The sequence below is a fragment of the Drosophila eugracilis genome, unplaced genomic scaffold (assembly GCF_018153835.1).
Source record: "Drosophila eugracilis isolate 14026-0451.02 unplaced genomic scaffold, ASM1815383v1 contig_2152, whole genome shotgun sequence".
Lineage (NCBI taxonomy): Eukaryota > Metazoa > Arthropoda > Insecta > Diptera > Drosophilidae > Drosophila > Drosophila eugracilis.
The window spans coordinates 1,446,857-1,462,087 of NW_024573036.1; the positions used below are offsets into that span (position 1 = coordinate 1,446,857).

The 15,231-nt window shown below is 40.1% G+C and overlaps 2 protein-coding genes across 2 annotated transcripts in view; both read right to left on the reverse strand.

Annotated features, from left to right (window-relative positions):
- The window catches only part of LOC108110688 (cGMP-dependent protein kinase, isozyme 2 forms cD4/T1/T3A/T3B), a 30,092-nt gene extending 21,275 nt beyond the window's left edge, over nucleotides 1-8,817 (reverse strand). The window contains 1 exon segment of the mRNA XM_017219817.2: nucleotides 8,482-8,817. The gene's annotated coding sequence lies outside the window, so the exon portion shown is untranslated.
- A 1,567-nt stretch (nucleotides 8,818-10,384) lies between these two features.
- On the reverse strand, nucleotides 10,385-11,282 carry LOC108110619 (C-type lectin domain family 4 member C-like). Its single transcript, XM_017219718.2, has 2 exons — nucleotides 11,073-11,282; nucleotides 10,385-11,018 (listed from the first exon to the last, which is right to left on the reverse strand). Exons 1-2 carry the CDS (start codon nucleotides 11,250-11,252, stop codon nucleotides 10,470-10,472), a joined length of 729 nt encoding a protein of 242 aa, XP_017075207.2. The 5' UTR covers nucleotides 11,253-11,282; the 3' UTR covers nucleotides 10,385-10,469.
- Nucleotides 11,283-15,231: the final 3,949 nt, after the last annotated feature.

Consider the following 15,231-nt stretch of genomic DNA (forward strand, 5'->3'; position numbering starts at 1 on the left):
AATGAAATCACAAACCATAAGACAAATTGGAGTCATCAAAATATTTAATTCATTCGCAGATATGACCATATTTTATAGCCATAACCACGATGACTGCTTAATATGTTCGCCAATAATAAAATCTTCACCAAAAAACCAAGCACAGATCCGTTTAGAAACCCGTTCAAGTCGAGATAGTTATCCGCAGATCGCAAATCAGCAATCATTTGTTCAAGTAGCCCGCCGCCACCTTGGAGCTGGGCTCATCCGCCAGACTCTTGACTTCGATTACAGCAGAAACGATCGTTTTAGACGGATCAGACATTAGCATGTTAATGATCGCACAGCGGATTAATGGGCGATTCGTATGCCGTGCTATTTAAGTGCCGGCACTCCATAAACAATGCCAAACGACATTGAGGTGGGGGAGTTGGGTGGCCTGGAACGGAACCCGAGACGGATGCCCCCGAAGTGCGGGCAATTAGCGATCTGTAATTACCCGCAAATTTGCTAAATGCAATTCCAGAACCCAACACACCGAAATAGTGAAAAACTGACACAACAAATTGAGACAATTAAGGAAGGAATCGTCGTCGTCTGTGGGTACTTTTATTTATAGAACACAATTGACGGGCCACTCAAAGCCATCTTTGTCTGTTTGGCTGTTGGGCTGATGGGTTTTCAATGAATTCTCCGCTCGTGATCAGAGGCAGCTTTTGGGCCACTTAAGCGCAATTACGACTGCAATTTGTTTCCATCTCGGGCGCATAAATAAGCCACAGACAGACATGGCGTATACGTAATATTTTAAACGTTTTTATGCTTTTATTGTCATTTAAATACCCCCTCGTTCAGGTGGCAACTCTGGCCAGCAGCCAACAGGTTCTCGCTTAATTTTAATTAGTATTATGAAAACATTTATTAAACGGCAACGAGAAACTCGAAATCTTTCAAATGTCAACTCGGTTTGGCTGGAGGGTATTAACATCGCGATCGATCGCGAGTTCATTCATGCCTCTGATAACAGGCCAAAGCCGACTCCAACACACATGTGTCTAAAGATATATAAGTGTATATATTGCTCATATATAATGAGTAATTGCAGGGAGCTTCTCGGATCACCATTTAGGGAAGTTCTGGGGTCCGGCGTGACTGGCCATGCAAAGTCGCGAGTTGGCAATCGCGAATTCCGAACAGCTCACGACGGCAGATAGCGCAATTAGTGTGTCATTATGATCGGAGATAAGGATACTGGTCAGAGCTGTTGGCCAACAAATTTGCATAGATCGGGATCTGCTGATATGGCAGCAGGGGAGGAGATTGATTCCGAAGATATACTTAGCTGCTGTTAACGTGTTGAGTTAAGTGAACTTCATTTATCTAGCTGGGAAGGAAAGTTCATTGGTAGAGAGTAATGAAAGGGGAAAGATCACACAATCCTTTAATGAAAACTAATCCTTGAATTCTCCAACCCATCAAAGTCAATTCCGATGATCAACATGTAAATCGCTTTCCTCAACTCTCAGCTTGCCCCCTTGGCAAATTGCGATCAACGTCGTCGTCGTCGTCGTCGTCTCTGGCTAATCAAAAGTGACATCTGCGATCATCAGGAGATCCCGAACAGAAATATTTCGAATGTCCCGGCTGTCAATCAGCAAGAGAGAAGCAGGGCGGGGCCAGGGAGGCGACCACATAGGAGTGACAGGCGGAGACAGCATGTTAAACACCGGCAGCAAACGGCAACAAATAGCGACATCAGCTTAATGGGCATGCCAAAAATGCGCCGCATTCGAGTCGTTCAAACATTTAAACATAATTAAGCGGTTAGGCGGGCCCAATGACGATCTTTCCTTCGAATTGAGACATCAATTGAGAGTTATGTCAGCCGTATTTGGGAAAGCCATCTTCTATATAATGTACATATATGTATATACGCCACGAGACTGCTGTAATTATAGGTCTCAATTACTTGCGAGTGCCCGGCGCTTCCTCAAAGTGCGAGCAAACAAACTCACAAGAAGCAGCACCAAATTGAAACAAGAATTCTCCGGATTTCAACTACTATATATATCTATATAAATTGATTCTAAAGGGGAATTCATTCCATTTCACTCGATTCGATTCCATTAACGCCGCTGGCGTGCAATTATTCGAGTTATTTTCAGTCTCAATTTTCGACTTTTCAACGTTGCACAAACAATCAATAAAAATGTAATAAAAATTCAAATTGAATTGCGGGCCTAAGTCGCAAATTTCGCAAGAAGTTTGCTTTCAGAATGACCTGACCCAAGATTTAAGTCCCCTCCAAGCCAAACCAATGTCGAGGATCGTATAAATATATATCGTACATATATAATTTTCAGCTAGTTTCCAGCTCAGCCGTTTTGTTTATCGTTTATTTTTGGCTTACAAATGTTCATTAGTCCCGGCGACACGTCCGTTGATCGATCGCCATGCCGAAGGCAATTGATCGCCTGATAACACTCGAAAGACACTCAGATACGGCCAGACTAGTGGCTCGATTTAGGCGGCTAGTGGGCATTAAGTGAGCTCTATCTACGGATACGGATACCGCATTTTCGCCATGCGAAAGTTGCCGCAACGCAGCCGCACTGCTTGGCATGAAACGCACGTTCAATCAATTAAAACCTTCGCACAGCGGGATTGCGATTCCACTTGGCCTGGCAAAATTCGGAATTGCTCCCATTCCGAGGTGACTCATTGAAGGTTGGGAAAGGGATTACTTGGGGCTTTCTTTGAGTGGCAAAACAGTTGGGAACTAGAAGTGATTTTAAGTGCTATTAACTCCCAGATAGGCACTTGAAAGTATAAGTATTTTACATTCAACGCTTCTTGTGACAAATTAATGAATAATCCAACCCAAAAATAGTTTTAATCTAGCTTAAACTTGTAATAACAAAATTCTCAACTAAAAATAAATCTACAAAAAATAAAAAAGCATTCTGTCATGTCCCAATCCCTCGTAAAATAGTTTGTTTACATATTCGACTGATAATTCCAGTTTCTTTCCAGCATAAGACAATTATCAAACCATAAAAGTTCTTGACGAAAAAGCGAGAATCAAAAGAACCGCGGCCTGCGATCAAACAAGTTCTAATCAAACCTTTTTTTGCTCATGAGCCACTCAAATTACTTCAGACTCTTGCCAGTCATGTGGTAATCCAATGAAAAATGGATAAATAATGGCAAGCTAGAATGAAAATTAATAATCGAAAACTGCTGAGCTGAAAAATTACTCCCAAGGGATGTTTTTAAATTAAACTCTTCAATGGTGCCACCATTTTCACACTTTAAAACTAGCTGGGAACTTAATTAACTCATTAAGGAGTCATTAATGTTTGCTCTTAAAACTGTTTCTGAGAGAAAAAGATAGTCTTTATAAGTGGTTCTCTATATCAAATAGAGTTCTGTCGTTTAGGAATGTGGCCAAATGAAATCTTTTAACATCTTCATTTAAGCCCCACAGTTTCCTCTGTAATGAAGAGTCGTTAAAGCCTTCCTTAATGATCCTAACGATGATCAAACCTGCTAATCAACCGTCACACTTTTTTGTACATTGCTCTTGTTTTCCTCCAAGAAAAGCCACTCGACTGCCATGGTTAGTATTCTTGATTCTGGACCCCACAACAAGTGCCTATATCATTTCCAGATCCCCCTGGAAGACCCCTTACACCAACCGTTCTGACAGCTGCTAGCTTCTGAGTGCACTGCGAGAAACTGTTTCCAAAAGAGCTAACAAATTACCACACTTTTCATTCACACGGTTAATAAATCATTCTATCACTGATCAGGAGTTATTATCCCATTTTAAAATATCAAAAGATGATCGTCTTTTTTCTCCAAGTGATCTCCTTTAGATTGGGTGCCTGGTGGTCACTCGAAGACTTGAAGAGCGCCTTGCCTGTCACATGACTGTCTTCAGGAGCAGCTCTTCTCCAGCTTCTGTTGCCTTTTTCTCCGGCATTAATTAAAACATCGACACACACACTCTCACAGTCTTGGTAAGGAAAATTGCTCGCCTGGGAGCGATGCAAAAAAAAGAGTGTCGTAAAAGGAAATTGGCTGCTTTACCTTTGAGAGGCTGGCAAAAATTCTCGTAAACAATTTGCACTTTTAATGAGCCAAAACAAAGCGTAACACACGCACAACCAGCACACACGACCGCCGTTAAGATTCCGATCTGCCGTTTAATTAGTCGGAACCGTTGATTTATTTTCCTTTTTTCTGCTACTTCAGTATTTTGTAACTCACAAATCGAGGCGAGGTTGACAAGTGTACTTCGATTTTCCGTCTCAGCGACATTCGTTGTTGACCGATCGAGCGACGCTCGAGAACTGTTTTCGCAGCGAGTGTTGGGAAGCAACGACCGTAAGATCGTAAGCCTATCGATAGTAGTTGACTGACGTCGTCGTCGTTGTCGTCGTCGTCGTCGTCGTCGGTTATCGAAGTGATCCCAAACCCAAACCCAAACACAAGTCCAAGCCAAACCAAACCAAACCGAACCCCAGAAGCGTTTGCCTGTCGTTCGTCTGTGGTTGTCGCTTAAATTAAAACTCGGAATTCGGCTGAAACCAGTTGGGGGCACGCACACGACTTCACCAGAACTAAGAGTCTATATACTATAAATTCATATCAATATGTCTACGCCCCGCCTGTGATTCGTGCGTTGGCCCGGCGATCGTTTAAATAAAATAATAGTAGCACTCACACACACACACACTCTGACGGAAAAATTGCATTGGCGGCGATCTAATTGCTGGCTGGCATGCTAGAACGAAAAGCGTTTCGGGGCAAAAAGCAACAAATAACGACGCCATCTAGTATCGAAAGTATTTACTTCCAGGCTCACGCACCAGCCACCGGCTCTGGCGACTCCACAGATCCCCTACTTGCATATTCATGAACCGCTCTAGGCAGTCCGGATGGCTTAGCTTCGCAGGCAATTTAAAGGATATTCGATTGACATCTTAATAGGCGGTAGCACTGGCAGGTTGAATTTTGAATAAGAGTAAGATCAATGAACCTCTATAAAATCAACACTAGAAAAGCAAATCATCCTTCTAAGACATAAAAACTATTCAAATAATGTTTTTTCTATATGACATTGTAGTAAATTTACAGAAAACAGGGCTCTTTCTACTGTTAATTAAGTTTTCACCATATATCACGTATACGACAGGTGGGCACCGTAAAGTGCACGTTACGAAAGAGGAACTGACTCATTCCAATTCCATTTTGCTCCAAAAAGCTCCCCCCTTAGCACACTTTTCGAATACTTTAAGCCATTCTTAATTTACATGCCCCTGCAAAATATTACGCATACGCCGTGTTGACAGTCCACGGCAATTTATCGTTAACTATACCCTCTGGATGATTTAGTGCGGATCACTTCATAAATCACATCCTGTAGCTCATGCCGAATTTCGCCACAGCCAAATCGTTCACTGCTTATTCTCTTTTTTATGTCATAATTACAAAAGCCTGTTAGCCGCTACTTGTGCGGAAAACGCTTAGGGAAACTGATTTATTTATTACAAACAATATTACGAGACTTGTAAACAAAGCAGAACTGGAAAACTTATCAACTGATCAAGGACCGAACAGGGGGAAAAGTGTGGAGAGGCGGGTCAAGCAGAGCATTCAACTATCATTTGGCGTGGGACGTGATTTGAGCAAAAATCAAAACATTATTAAATTGTTTACATTGAAATTCATTTGCAAGCCCCAACGAAAGTGCCGTTGAAGATTTTCAAGCACTGAGCAAAGATTTTAACATTTTTGAAATACTTTTTATTAATTTTTACTAATATTTTACTATAAGCCTTAAGCTTACAACCTTCTTAAAATTAAATTAAATATTACATAATTATTTCATATTCTTTATGTGGAATTCAACTAGGTTATATCTTTTTTGGGGTGATACGCATTAGGCACTTGTTTTCCATTATTTTTTTGTGTGGATACAAAAAGGAAAAAGCATTTCCATGCTTGGTCAATTGAGTTGATTGGCAGACAGTGTCGCCCTGAAGGGGGTTTAAGGTATTCAAATTAGTATAGTTTGATTTTCAGCAACAAGACGTTTTCTATCAATATGTCATGCAGTGGAATAGCTCAAAAATAAACTTTTTGATAAGGTTTTCTTGAATTGACTAATTTATTTATAGAAAATCAAGTAAACAAGTGATTCATCTTGTTTTCGGTTACTAAAAAGAAACATTTGAATCCACGAGAATATTAACCCCTCTAGCAAGTCCACCCCTGATTATCCAAATGGCTTGCGTTTATATTTTTTAGATTGCCCCGATACAAGTTGTTGCTGTCACTCGATTTTATTTGTATTTGGCGACATTGACGCTATTGATAAGGCATGGGAGTCATGAGAGCCGGCAGTGAGCGTGGGTTATAATTATATATATTTTATTTAATTGCTGCAATCGGAATGGAAAGGTTATTTGGGCGGCAACAGAGCAGTGACAGCACCCGCCCAGTTTTTGCTTTTTATTGTTGCTAAATGCAATTTCCTAACACGGTATATAAACTTAATGGACAAGTTTTGTTATTACTAAGTATTTATTTCTTGATATATTAAAATTCAGATTAAAGTTCAATGTAATAATTTTAAAAAACATCAAAAATATTTCCTTAATGTTTGTATCTATATTAAATAACCGTTATAATTATTTTACATTTACGAAGCGATAATAAAGCTTATAAAAGCTTATTCTTCGCAAGCTTTTGCTGTTGGTGATGACACCGAAAACGAATATATCGATAAGCAAAACCATGTGTATAAATAGCAAAAAATAACATAAAATATGCCTACAACTTTCCCTGCATTGATTTCTTTCCATAATCTATTGTTTTGGAAGCTTTCAAGTTCATTGAGAGTTCCGCAAATTACCTACAAACATGTCAAGGAAATCATCAACAGATGTTTTCAAGATCGGAGCGAATGGAAGAGAATGAATAAGAGGTTCTTTGCTGAGAGCAGCATAATAAGGTACTCTTAAGTAAGAGCACAAGAACTCTCTTCGGATAAACAAGTTTCATTGATGAAAAATCAAATTGGTGTTAATTTTTTCGCAAATTGATTGGCGTGGCGTTTTTCTTTGTTGTTTTTACTGTTGAAAATTTGTCAAGTTGACATAAATTTGATAGGCAGCTTACCCAAGACTTTGCCTCGCGAAATGCGACCTGAAAGAGGGGCACGTCTTCGAAAAGAAGAGCTTCCAAAATCGTTCGGCGGGTAAAATTGCAATTTGTTATGGCTGTGGGGATGAATGCGAGAATGCGAGGGGAAAATAACGCTCAGATTCGAAAATTTGACAAAACTGTTTATTTTACGTGCTATTAATGGGCAGAATGGCTTGCCAAATGAATTTTTGGAAAAAGCAAACAAATCGAAATTACTGTTTACTACCAGATATACAAAAATTATGATTTATGATATCGAAGGTGGAATGATCATTAAGGAATGGAATTAATAAATAAAACCTATTAAAATATCCAAGTCCTTTTGTTGTTAATTGTTTATTCTCAACACCTTTTGTCATATCTTTTTGCACAAAAGAGTTCTTTATTTTCTCGAAAACTCTAAACTCCGCCATTACCCACACTTCCAGCTCAGATAAGAATATATCACCTTTCAGACCAGGAGTCCAGTTCCCTATTGCGACTTAGCTTTCAAGAATAGAAGCCACCGAAAGTCATGCAAATAAAGTTTGCAGTTTAGTTCTCCCCTTTCGAGCAAAAGTTGTGCAACTTCTAGAATTTCCTCCGATAAGGGAACCCTTTCCCTATAATTAACCAATATATATTTCTATACTCGAAATCTGCGCAGTTGTAAAACAGCGACTATACACCCTCACACCTTCAACGGATCGAACACAAATCGCATTTTTAATGGCACCAAGTGTCTGATGTTTTTCACTGTTGCCTGGTTGGTTTGTTTGTTGGTTAAACTTTATGACAAAAAGCTAAAAATAAACTAGCAAACAAAGCGGAAAATGAACAGCAATAACCAAAACAACAACCGAGCTTTGTTTCCCTATGAATGTGCCATAACAATCAACACAAAGGAATGTGCTTAAGCTTGCAAGGAACTACAGATAAAGAGATCCCCGGACTTATCCTTGGAGTCTCCTTCAAAATGGGCTCTATAATAAAACCCAAATACAAGATTACATCCTAAAGCTATTTTCAGGGTCTTGAATTGCTATTTGACTTAAGAAACTCAAAGACCCTGAGCCTTAATTGTGTATTCCAGGCACGGCGAAGAAAGAGACAGCACTACAGATGGCAAAGGGGAGGGCTATATGGACTAAGGTGACTTAAGGGCGCCACCGCAAAAAATATTTAAAGGCCGAAACGGTTGTGCAATCGCAAAATTCGTAGGCGGCATAAATCCATAAATAAACAATAATAAATAAGCTGTTGTTCAACAAACAGCGGACAGTAATTGCATATTAAAATGGGACTTACATGTTGGACGAACAGTGAAGAAATTCCAGAGGCGAAATAAAGTCCCAGAGAATCGCTCTCTTCTCCTCCTGCTGCTTCTTGGTGTTGTGGCGATCAGCCGGCTTTTGCGAAGAAAGTTTCTTGGCTTCCACTTGTTGATTCGATGCGCTCTCTCGCTCGCGCACTCTTCGGCTTCCTCGTTAATTTAATTCACAGGAAGCACAGAATTAAGGCCGAAAATATATAAATTAAATGCAGGCGGCACACGGAACTTCGTCGTCAATTCAGAGAGCCTGCACTTTTGTTTTCTCGAGTCTTTTCACTTGCGTTTCTATGAAATTGGGCATTAAATTTAAATGCTATTAGCCGCAGAACACGAAAGATTGGGAAATGGAGGAGAGGCCGAGAAAGTCAACGGGAGAGCGATCCAATCTCTCCCTTTCGCTCATTCATCGCTGTTATTGTTATCACCTGAGTCAAGTACAGTGGGACCTTTTGTTAAATTATGTTGCAGACTTAATGGCTTACAAATTTTTGAGGTTATTACGTATGAGTCATAACTATTTGCTTTTTTAAATATTTAAAATGCGTTTAGGTTTATATATCCTCTCTATATCAGTAGCTTTTTTAATCCACATGTTTTAATATCTAATTTTATATTGTCAAATTTATAAAAATGTTTTTTGCATTTTTATTTTTTTTATTTTTTATTTTTTATTTTAATTTTTTTAAAAAACTATATTCCAGGACCCACTGTACTGCTGCCACTCTCCCACTCTCTCGCTCTCCTTTTATCGGGCACGCTCTTTTGATTTCAACTTGCTCTCTCGCTCCGCATAGTTTGGCTTGTTGTTGCTTCTGCCAGCGTAGCGTAGTTAACTTGAGCAGCAGCAACAACAACAGCAATACTTGTTGCTAAAAATAGAAGCGCGGCGGCGAGACAGAAACAGAAAACAGAAAAACAGCAGCGGCGGAAAAAAAATATAAAAAAGCGAAGGCGGCAACGCGCACAAATTGGAAAAAATGGTAAATGCCGAGCAACAAAAACTAGGAGTAAGTAACAGAGTAAGAAGAAGACGAGTAGTTACAACAACAACAAGTGAGCTTCTACTAAAATGTATAGAAGAAAGGCGAAGAGGAAGACTGGCAAAGAAGGAAATGCGACGCAAAAATGCAGTCCAAAGAGACAGAGAAAGAGAGTGAGTTGGAAAATGCATTGATCGATGCCTTGAGAAATGTTAATTTAATGGGAATTTTGTAGGAATAATTTGTCCCAAAAATGCTTCATGCTTAAGTGCGAAAGAAAAAGCGTGGAAGAAACAAGTGATTTTCCATGCATTTAATTGCAGGCTGCATTTTAATTAATTAATGTTCAACTCTGAAATCACAAACTAACAGAGAGCTGCTCTCCCGCTCTCTCTGAGGCCATTCCCACTCCCTTTCCACTCTCTTCTTTTAGTGCATTTCACTGAAACTGCATTCACATTTCACGTTTCCCCGACATTCAGTCAACTTTAACCATTGCCTTTGTTTTAATTACTTTCTAAGGCAAATAGTTGCACATATGGAAAGCGCTAGTTGTTGTTTTTAGCATTCAGAATTGAGCACAAATGCTAGATCGTACGACTAGCGGAAAGCAGCAACAACTAACCAAGTGGCACGCACACACAGATACGCGAATCGTCACACCGATTCAAACCGCCGAATTGGATCGTGATGTGGAGCCCGCGAGAGTGAAAAGCAATCTGAGCACTCAGCGCAATGGAAAAGTTAGTCGAGCTGTGTTCGATGAGCTGAGAGCGCAACAAAGAGAGCGACACTGAAAGAGCGCGAGAGCGAGAAATCGTAATCAGCAGCAGGTAGATACAGTGAGACTCCATTTGGCAGGAACAGTAAAAAATCAAATGATTCTGTAATTCCGGTTAATGCCCTTTCTTTATTAATAAGAAAATATTGAAAATATGGAAATGATTATGAAAACAAACCGCTGTAAGTTCTTTGATATTCGTTCACAGAATTTTCTGATCTCTTTGGCAAATAAAGAGTCTGGGGATATTACAAGAGCGCAGATAAGTGAAGTTCAGGTGCAGAGCAACGCAGTGGTCATTGCTATCGATGTCAGGGAGGTCCTTGGGATTCCACTGGAGGAATTCAGCTGGCTTGTTGGAGTCCACGTACCGGAATTCGTTCTTGTTGTGGAAATTGCTGATGCCCAGCCAGTAGGGTGATCCTGCATTAACTTTCGCGTTGATGGCGTCGAACTCCTCTTGGTTTTGGAAGTACGCTAGATGCCCTCCGATCAGACGACACGCGTCCTGCGATGCATTCCAACTTCTAGCAACTTCTTTTTCAATAAAGAAACACTTTGAGCCGACTTTCTCGCAAGCTGTAGAATTTGAAATCGTAGGACTCGGAGCATAAGTATTCGATTGTATTTGATTTTGTAGCTTTTCCTGCAGCCTGTCCAAGTTCTTCTGATTGTCCTCCATGTGCTTAACGATTCTCTCCCACATCTTTTTATTGGACTCCATAGAATCTTCAACTTTTTTAAGCGTATCCTACAAAGATTTCGGTTTACTTTCGACCTTGAAATGGGTTCTAATTTGACTTACCCTCAACCTGGCCATGTGATCGAAGATTGGAAACAATGCTGCTTGGCAGTAGGCCCCGCACTGGTTGGGTGCGTCCGTCAGGCGACAAATGGAATCTGTCTCTTCTTGGAATTTAGGTGGAGATCCATGGCAATCCAGTGCACACAGCACGCACAATATTAAGGTACTGGATTTAAGCATGCTCGAAATCTACAACCAGTCAAGACAAAGGTCTCCGAGCGACTGATCCTGGGGATGTTCACCCATCACCAAGAGAACTCCAGTTCTTGGAAAAATGATCAATTTAAATTGGAATTAATTGATTGGATGGGTCATGGAATGACAGTTCTTCACAATGGAACTGTAAAGAGGCATTCTTAATTAAGGATTGTATAGGTTTATAGCCCGAACTGCAACCATAAATATGTTAATTAACGCGTGGGTACTAAAAATCTGTTGGAACTAGCTAGTAAGTAATCATTTTCTTAGTATTAATTCTCTCATAAGCAATCGGTTCCATTAATAACAGCGTTTGGTGATAATACCTGTGCATGCACTCATCTCAAAAGTCGGTCAAGATCGATCTCAACTTAATCCCGAATTATGAATTAGTTAAGATTTTGCTGAAGGAGCTTTGTTAGCTGGTTGGCTCTTTATTAGCGCTACTACTTATCAATGCCGTGTGTGCTTTTGGAACTAAACTCACGCAGCGCCGTTTTACCTCTTAAGTAGCGTGTTTGCTTTAAGAACTACTTACAATTTACTTTGGCGCTTTAGTTACTGTATATTTTACATTTCATTCTACATGTAAGTGTTTACATTTTCCCTGAAAGTGGGCGTGACTTCCTTTTTATGCCTTCTTAGCCATTTTCTGATAGTAAATAGGGGCGGAGCATGTTGAAGAGAAAAGTTCCCAAAGGGGAATTTATTACTGGGAAATTATTCAGTATTCTAACGGATATTTTGGATTTGCAAAATATTTCAAATATTTCAAAATCTTAAATAAAATGGAAATTCACAAGGCCTGACAAGAAAAATATGCAATCTTAATGTGATAAATATCGTTAGTTTTTCGTACCTTTTCGCAATAATTATCTGTTAGAAAAGTTTAAGTTTTCTTATTTTTATACAACTTTTCTTACAATGAATAAGGAAAAAAGGATCTATGGAAAGGAATTTCCCTTAAGGAGGCGTTTCAGACTTGAGAGCTCCCACCCCCAGTATTTTGCCACCCCTCTGCCTCTGCCGCTGCCGCAGTCGACTTCGCCGGGAGAGAGAGAGATGGCAACTGGGAGAAAGGACAATGCCAGAAAGTAAGCGGTGAGAAAGGGCAAGGGGAAAGTAGAGGAAAAGTGAGGCGGCAGCAAAAGTTGATTAGATGGATTTCGTTTGGTTTTTGTGTTTTTAATCACACACCAATTTCATTTATTAAATCTTCGCATCAGCATTTCATTTCTCGCATTCCCGTTCTCTTTCTGCCTTTCTCTCTCCTCTCTCTCTCGCTGTCTCTTTCCCTTGTGGAGTGTGTTTCTTTTTTGGCTTTGCGACGGCATTTTTGTTTTTCCCTTACCGTTGGTTTTGCTGCTTCAGTTTGGCCTTCTCTTTTTCTCACACACTTGTTTGTTTGTTTGCTGTTTTCTCTTTCGCTCATTGTCACGACCAATTTGACTCTCTCCCTCCTCACTCCTCTTCTCTTTTCCTCTTTCTGGCCCGGGCGAAACTTTTTGCAAAATGAAATTGTTTTCGTATTAACAATTTCATTAAAATTAAATTACTTTTATTATTCCGACAGAATCAGACGAATGAAAAGAGAAAGAGGCAGCCTCCCCCTCCCTGCCCAACCCACTCTCGCCCCCTTTAAACCCCTTTGCCACCCTCTGCGTTAAACCAAAAGCTTGGCGTCTGTTTTCCTCAGCTGTCAAACAAATTAATTGCTCTTTTAATTGATTTCGTTGACTTTGAGAGAAGAGAGAGTTATTCGAAATGGAGGATATATCTATGATATGGAGATCCGAAGATCTTTTGTAGATTTGATTATTATGGAAGATTAAGATGGAAGGAACATTTCTTATGCTTTGATCTATAGTTTTATGGAAATATATACTCTAAGGATTATGTATTCTTCTAATAACTAACTTGATAAATGTTTATTAAAAAACAGATTAATAGATTAATAATTTATTTGGTTCAATCTTTTTCTTAATAAATCTAAAAAATGGACCTAAGAACCCGTAGACCTTTCATCCAAACCAATAATTTAAGTAATACCTTTGATATATTTTCAGCAAAAAGCACTTATCGCCTGCAATAAAAACAAAACGCATCGTAAATAAAAAATTCTCCACTTAGGCTCAGCCGTGTAATAAATAAAATATCATAAATGCGAAACTCTCCACGCCACTCTCCACACTTCCGAGTAAATAGCTTTGAATGAGCCCCCATCCACGTCCCTTTCAGCCGCAGCTCCTTTCACTCTAATTCTGTTTAGCCATTTATTTTATTTAGGCATTTCATAGAGCGATTACCATGCCACGCCGCCTTGCCCCAATTCGATTCCCAAATTGTGGCCGATGACTTGCCTCCAAATGGCTTCTCGGGGAGCTTTTCTTCAGCCTCTTTTAGCAAAATGATGCGTAGGCCATAAAACCGAAAGGGCAGCAGCGATGGAGTCTTGGCCATTTGCTAAGGCGCTGGGCGTGGCTCTGGCCCCTTACCCACTCCATCAACCACAACAATAAATATACACTTGTGCAAATTCAGGAAGTTTACTAGAAACTCTACGTTTTATTTTTAGAGAAAGTTATTAGATTAACATTTGTTAAACTTCTTTTCCGTTTTCTTTAAATAAATTTTCCTTTATTTTAAACATTTTTAAATATATTTTACAATAACATAAGTTTTTCTTTTGCGCGTAAAACAGTTTTTGATGACGCCAATAAATTTTCCAGCCGCTTTTCATGCCTACGAATGCGAGTGGAAATGTCGCATCATAAATAAACGGGAATCGTTAGGTGAGTTTGTCGGGGAAGGGTCTCGGGGTTGGGCTGTTGAGGAAGGGAGGGTTTTCGTGCAGGAGAAGTGGCCTTCAAATAAACCGCAATGCAATTTGGCCTAAAAGAAGTTAATAAAATTTCAGTGGACGAAAAGGGGACTTCTGATGATTTTCCAAGTGCTTATATCTGAGTACTTATGAAGACAAAGGCGTGCCAGTAAGGGGTATCATCAGTTACTCTAACTTTTATGAGAGTAAATCTTATTAAAAAGTTTATATTTTCATATAAGTTTCTAATATTAATAATAATAATAATATTAATAATAGTCATTCCTTAAGATCCATTCCTTAAGAGTCCAAAGAAGTTAAAAACCCCCAAACTTCCCCCACTCTACGCCTCTGTCGTATACTTTCCCGCTCCTCCATTTCTCGCTGTCCCTTTCAGGCGGCTATTCATTTTCGGAGGCTGCGCCATTTTGGCTTGGAAAATTTATAAACGTAATTGAGAAGCCTTCGCCGCAGCACTTTTGCCCACCGTTTTCCCACCCACCCTCAATTTTCGCCACCCAACTGGCCGCACGTAAAATGCATTAACTGCTGCTTCTGGCCTCGTCCTGGTCCCGGATCAGGATCCGGATCCGGATCCGGTTACAGTTGCGGGTTTTCACTCCTGCCAAGAGTCCGAGGCACTCGCAATTTGGTTTTCGAAAAATAAGCAATTTGTAAATTGAAAATGGTCGTTCCAGGGGCCAAATGGGGGGCTTCGGGGGGTGAAATTGCAGTTACATGCGGCCATTTACTACGTGGGCGGTGGGATGTGGGCGTGGCAGGCTAGAACTGGCTTCGCGGAAGCTGGAAATTAATTATTTGCCATTAGGGCTAAGTAGATGATATAAAAAGTGGCAGCAAAGCGTGCTCCAAGAGGGTTAGCGAGGGGGCGGGGAGGGGTCTTGGCTATTGAGGCGGTTTTCCCCGTGGGTGGGGCCAAGTTCTGCAGGCAATTTAGACAGTCAAGTGCCCATATAAATTACATAAATTCCACCCAGGAACTGCCAGGCACCGGGAAAATGGTGGAAAAGGGATAATAAATAAGTGCTTTAGTAGAAAATGTGCAGGATTGTTAGAAGAAGAAGAGCCAGGAGAAAGCCTGAGCTGGCCACTTACTAAAGTTCTTAATAAACGCGACTC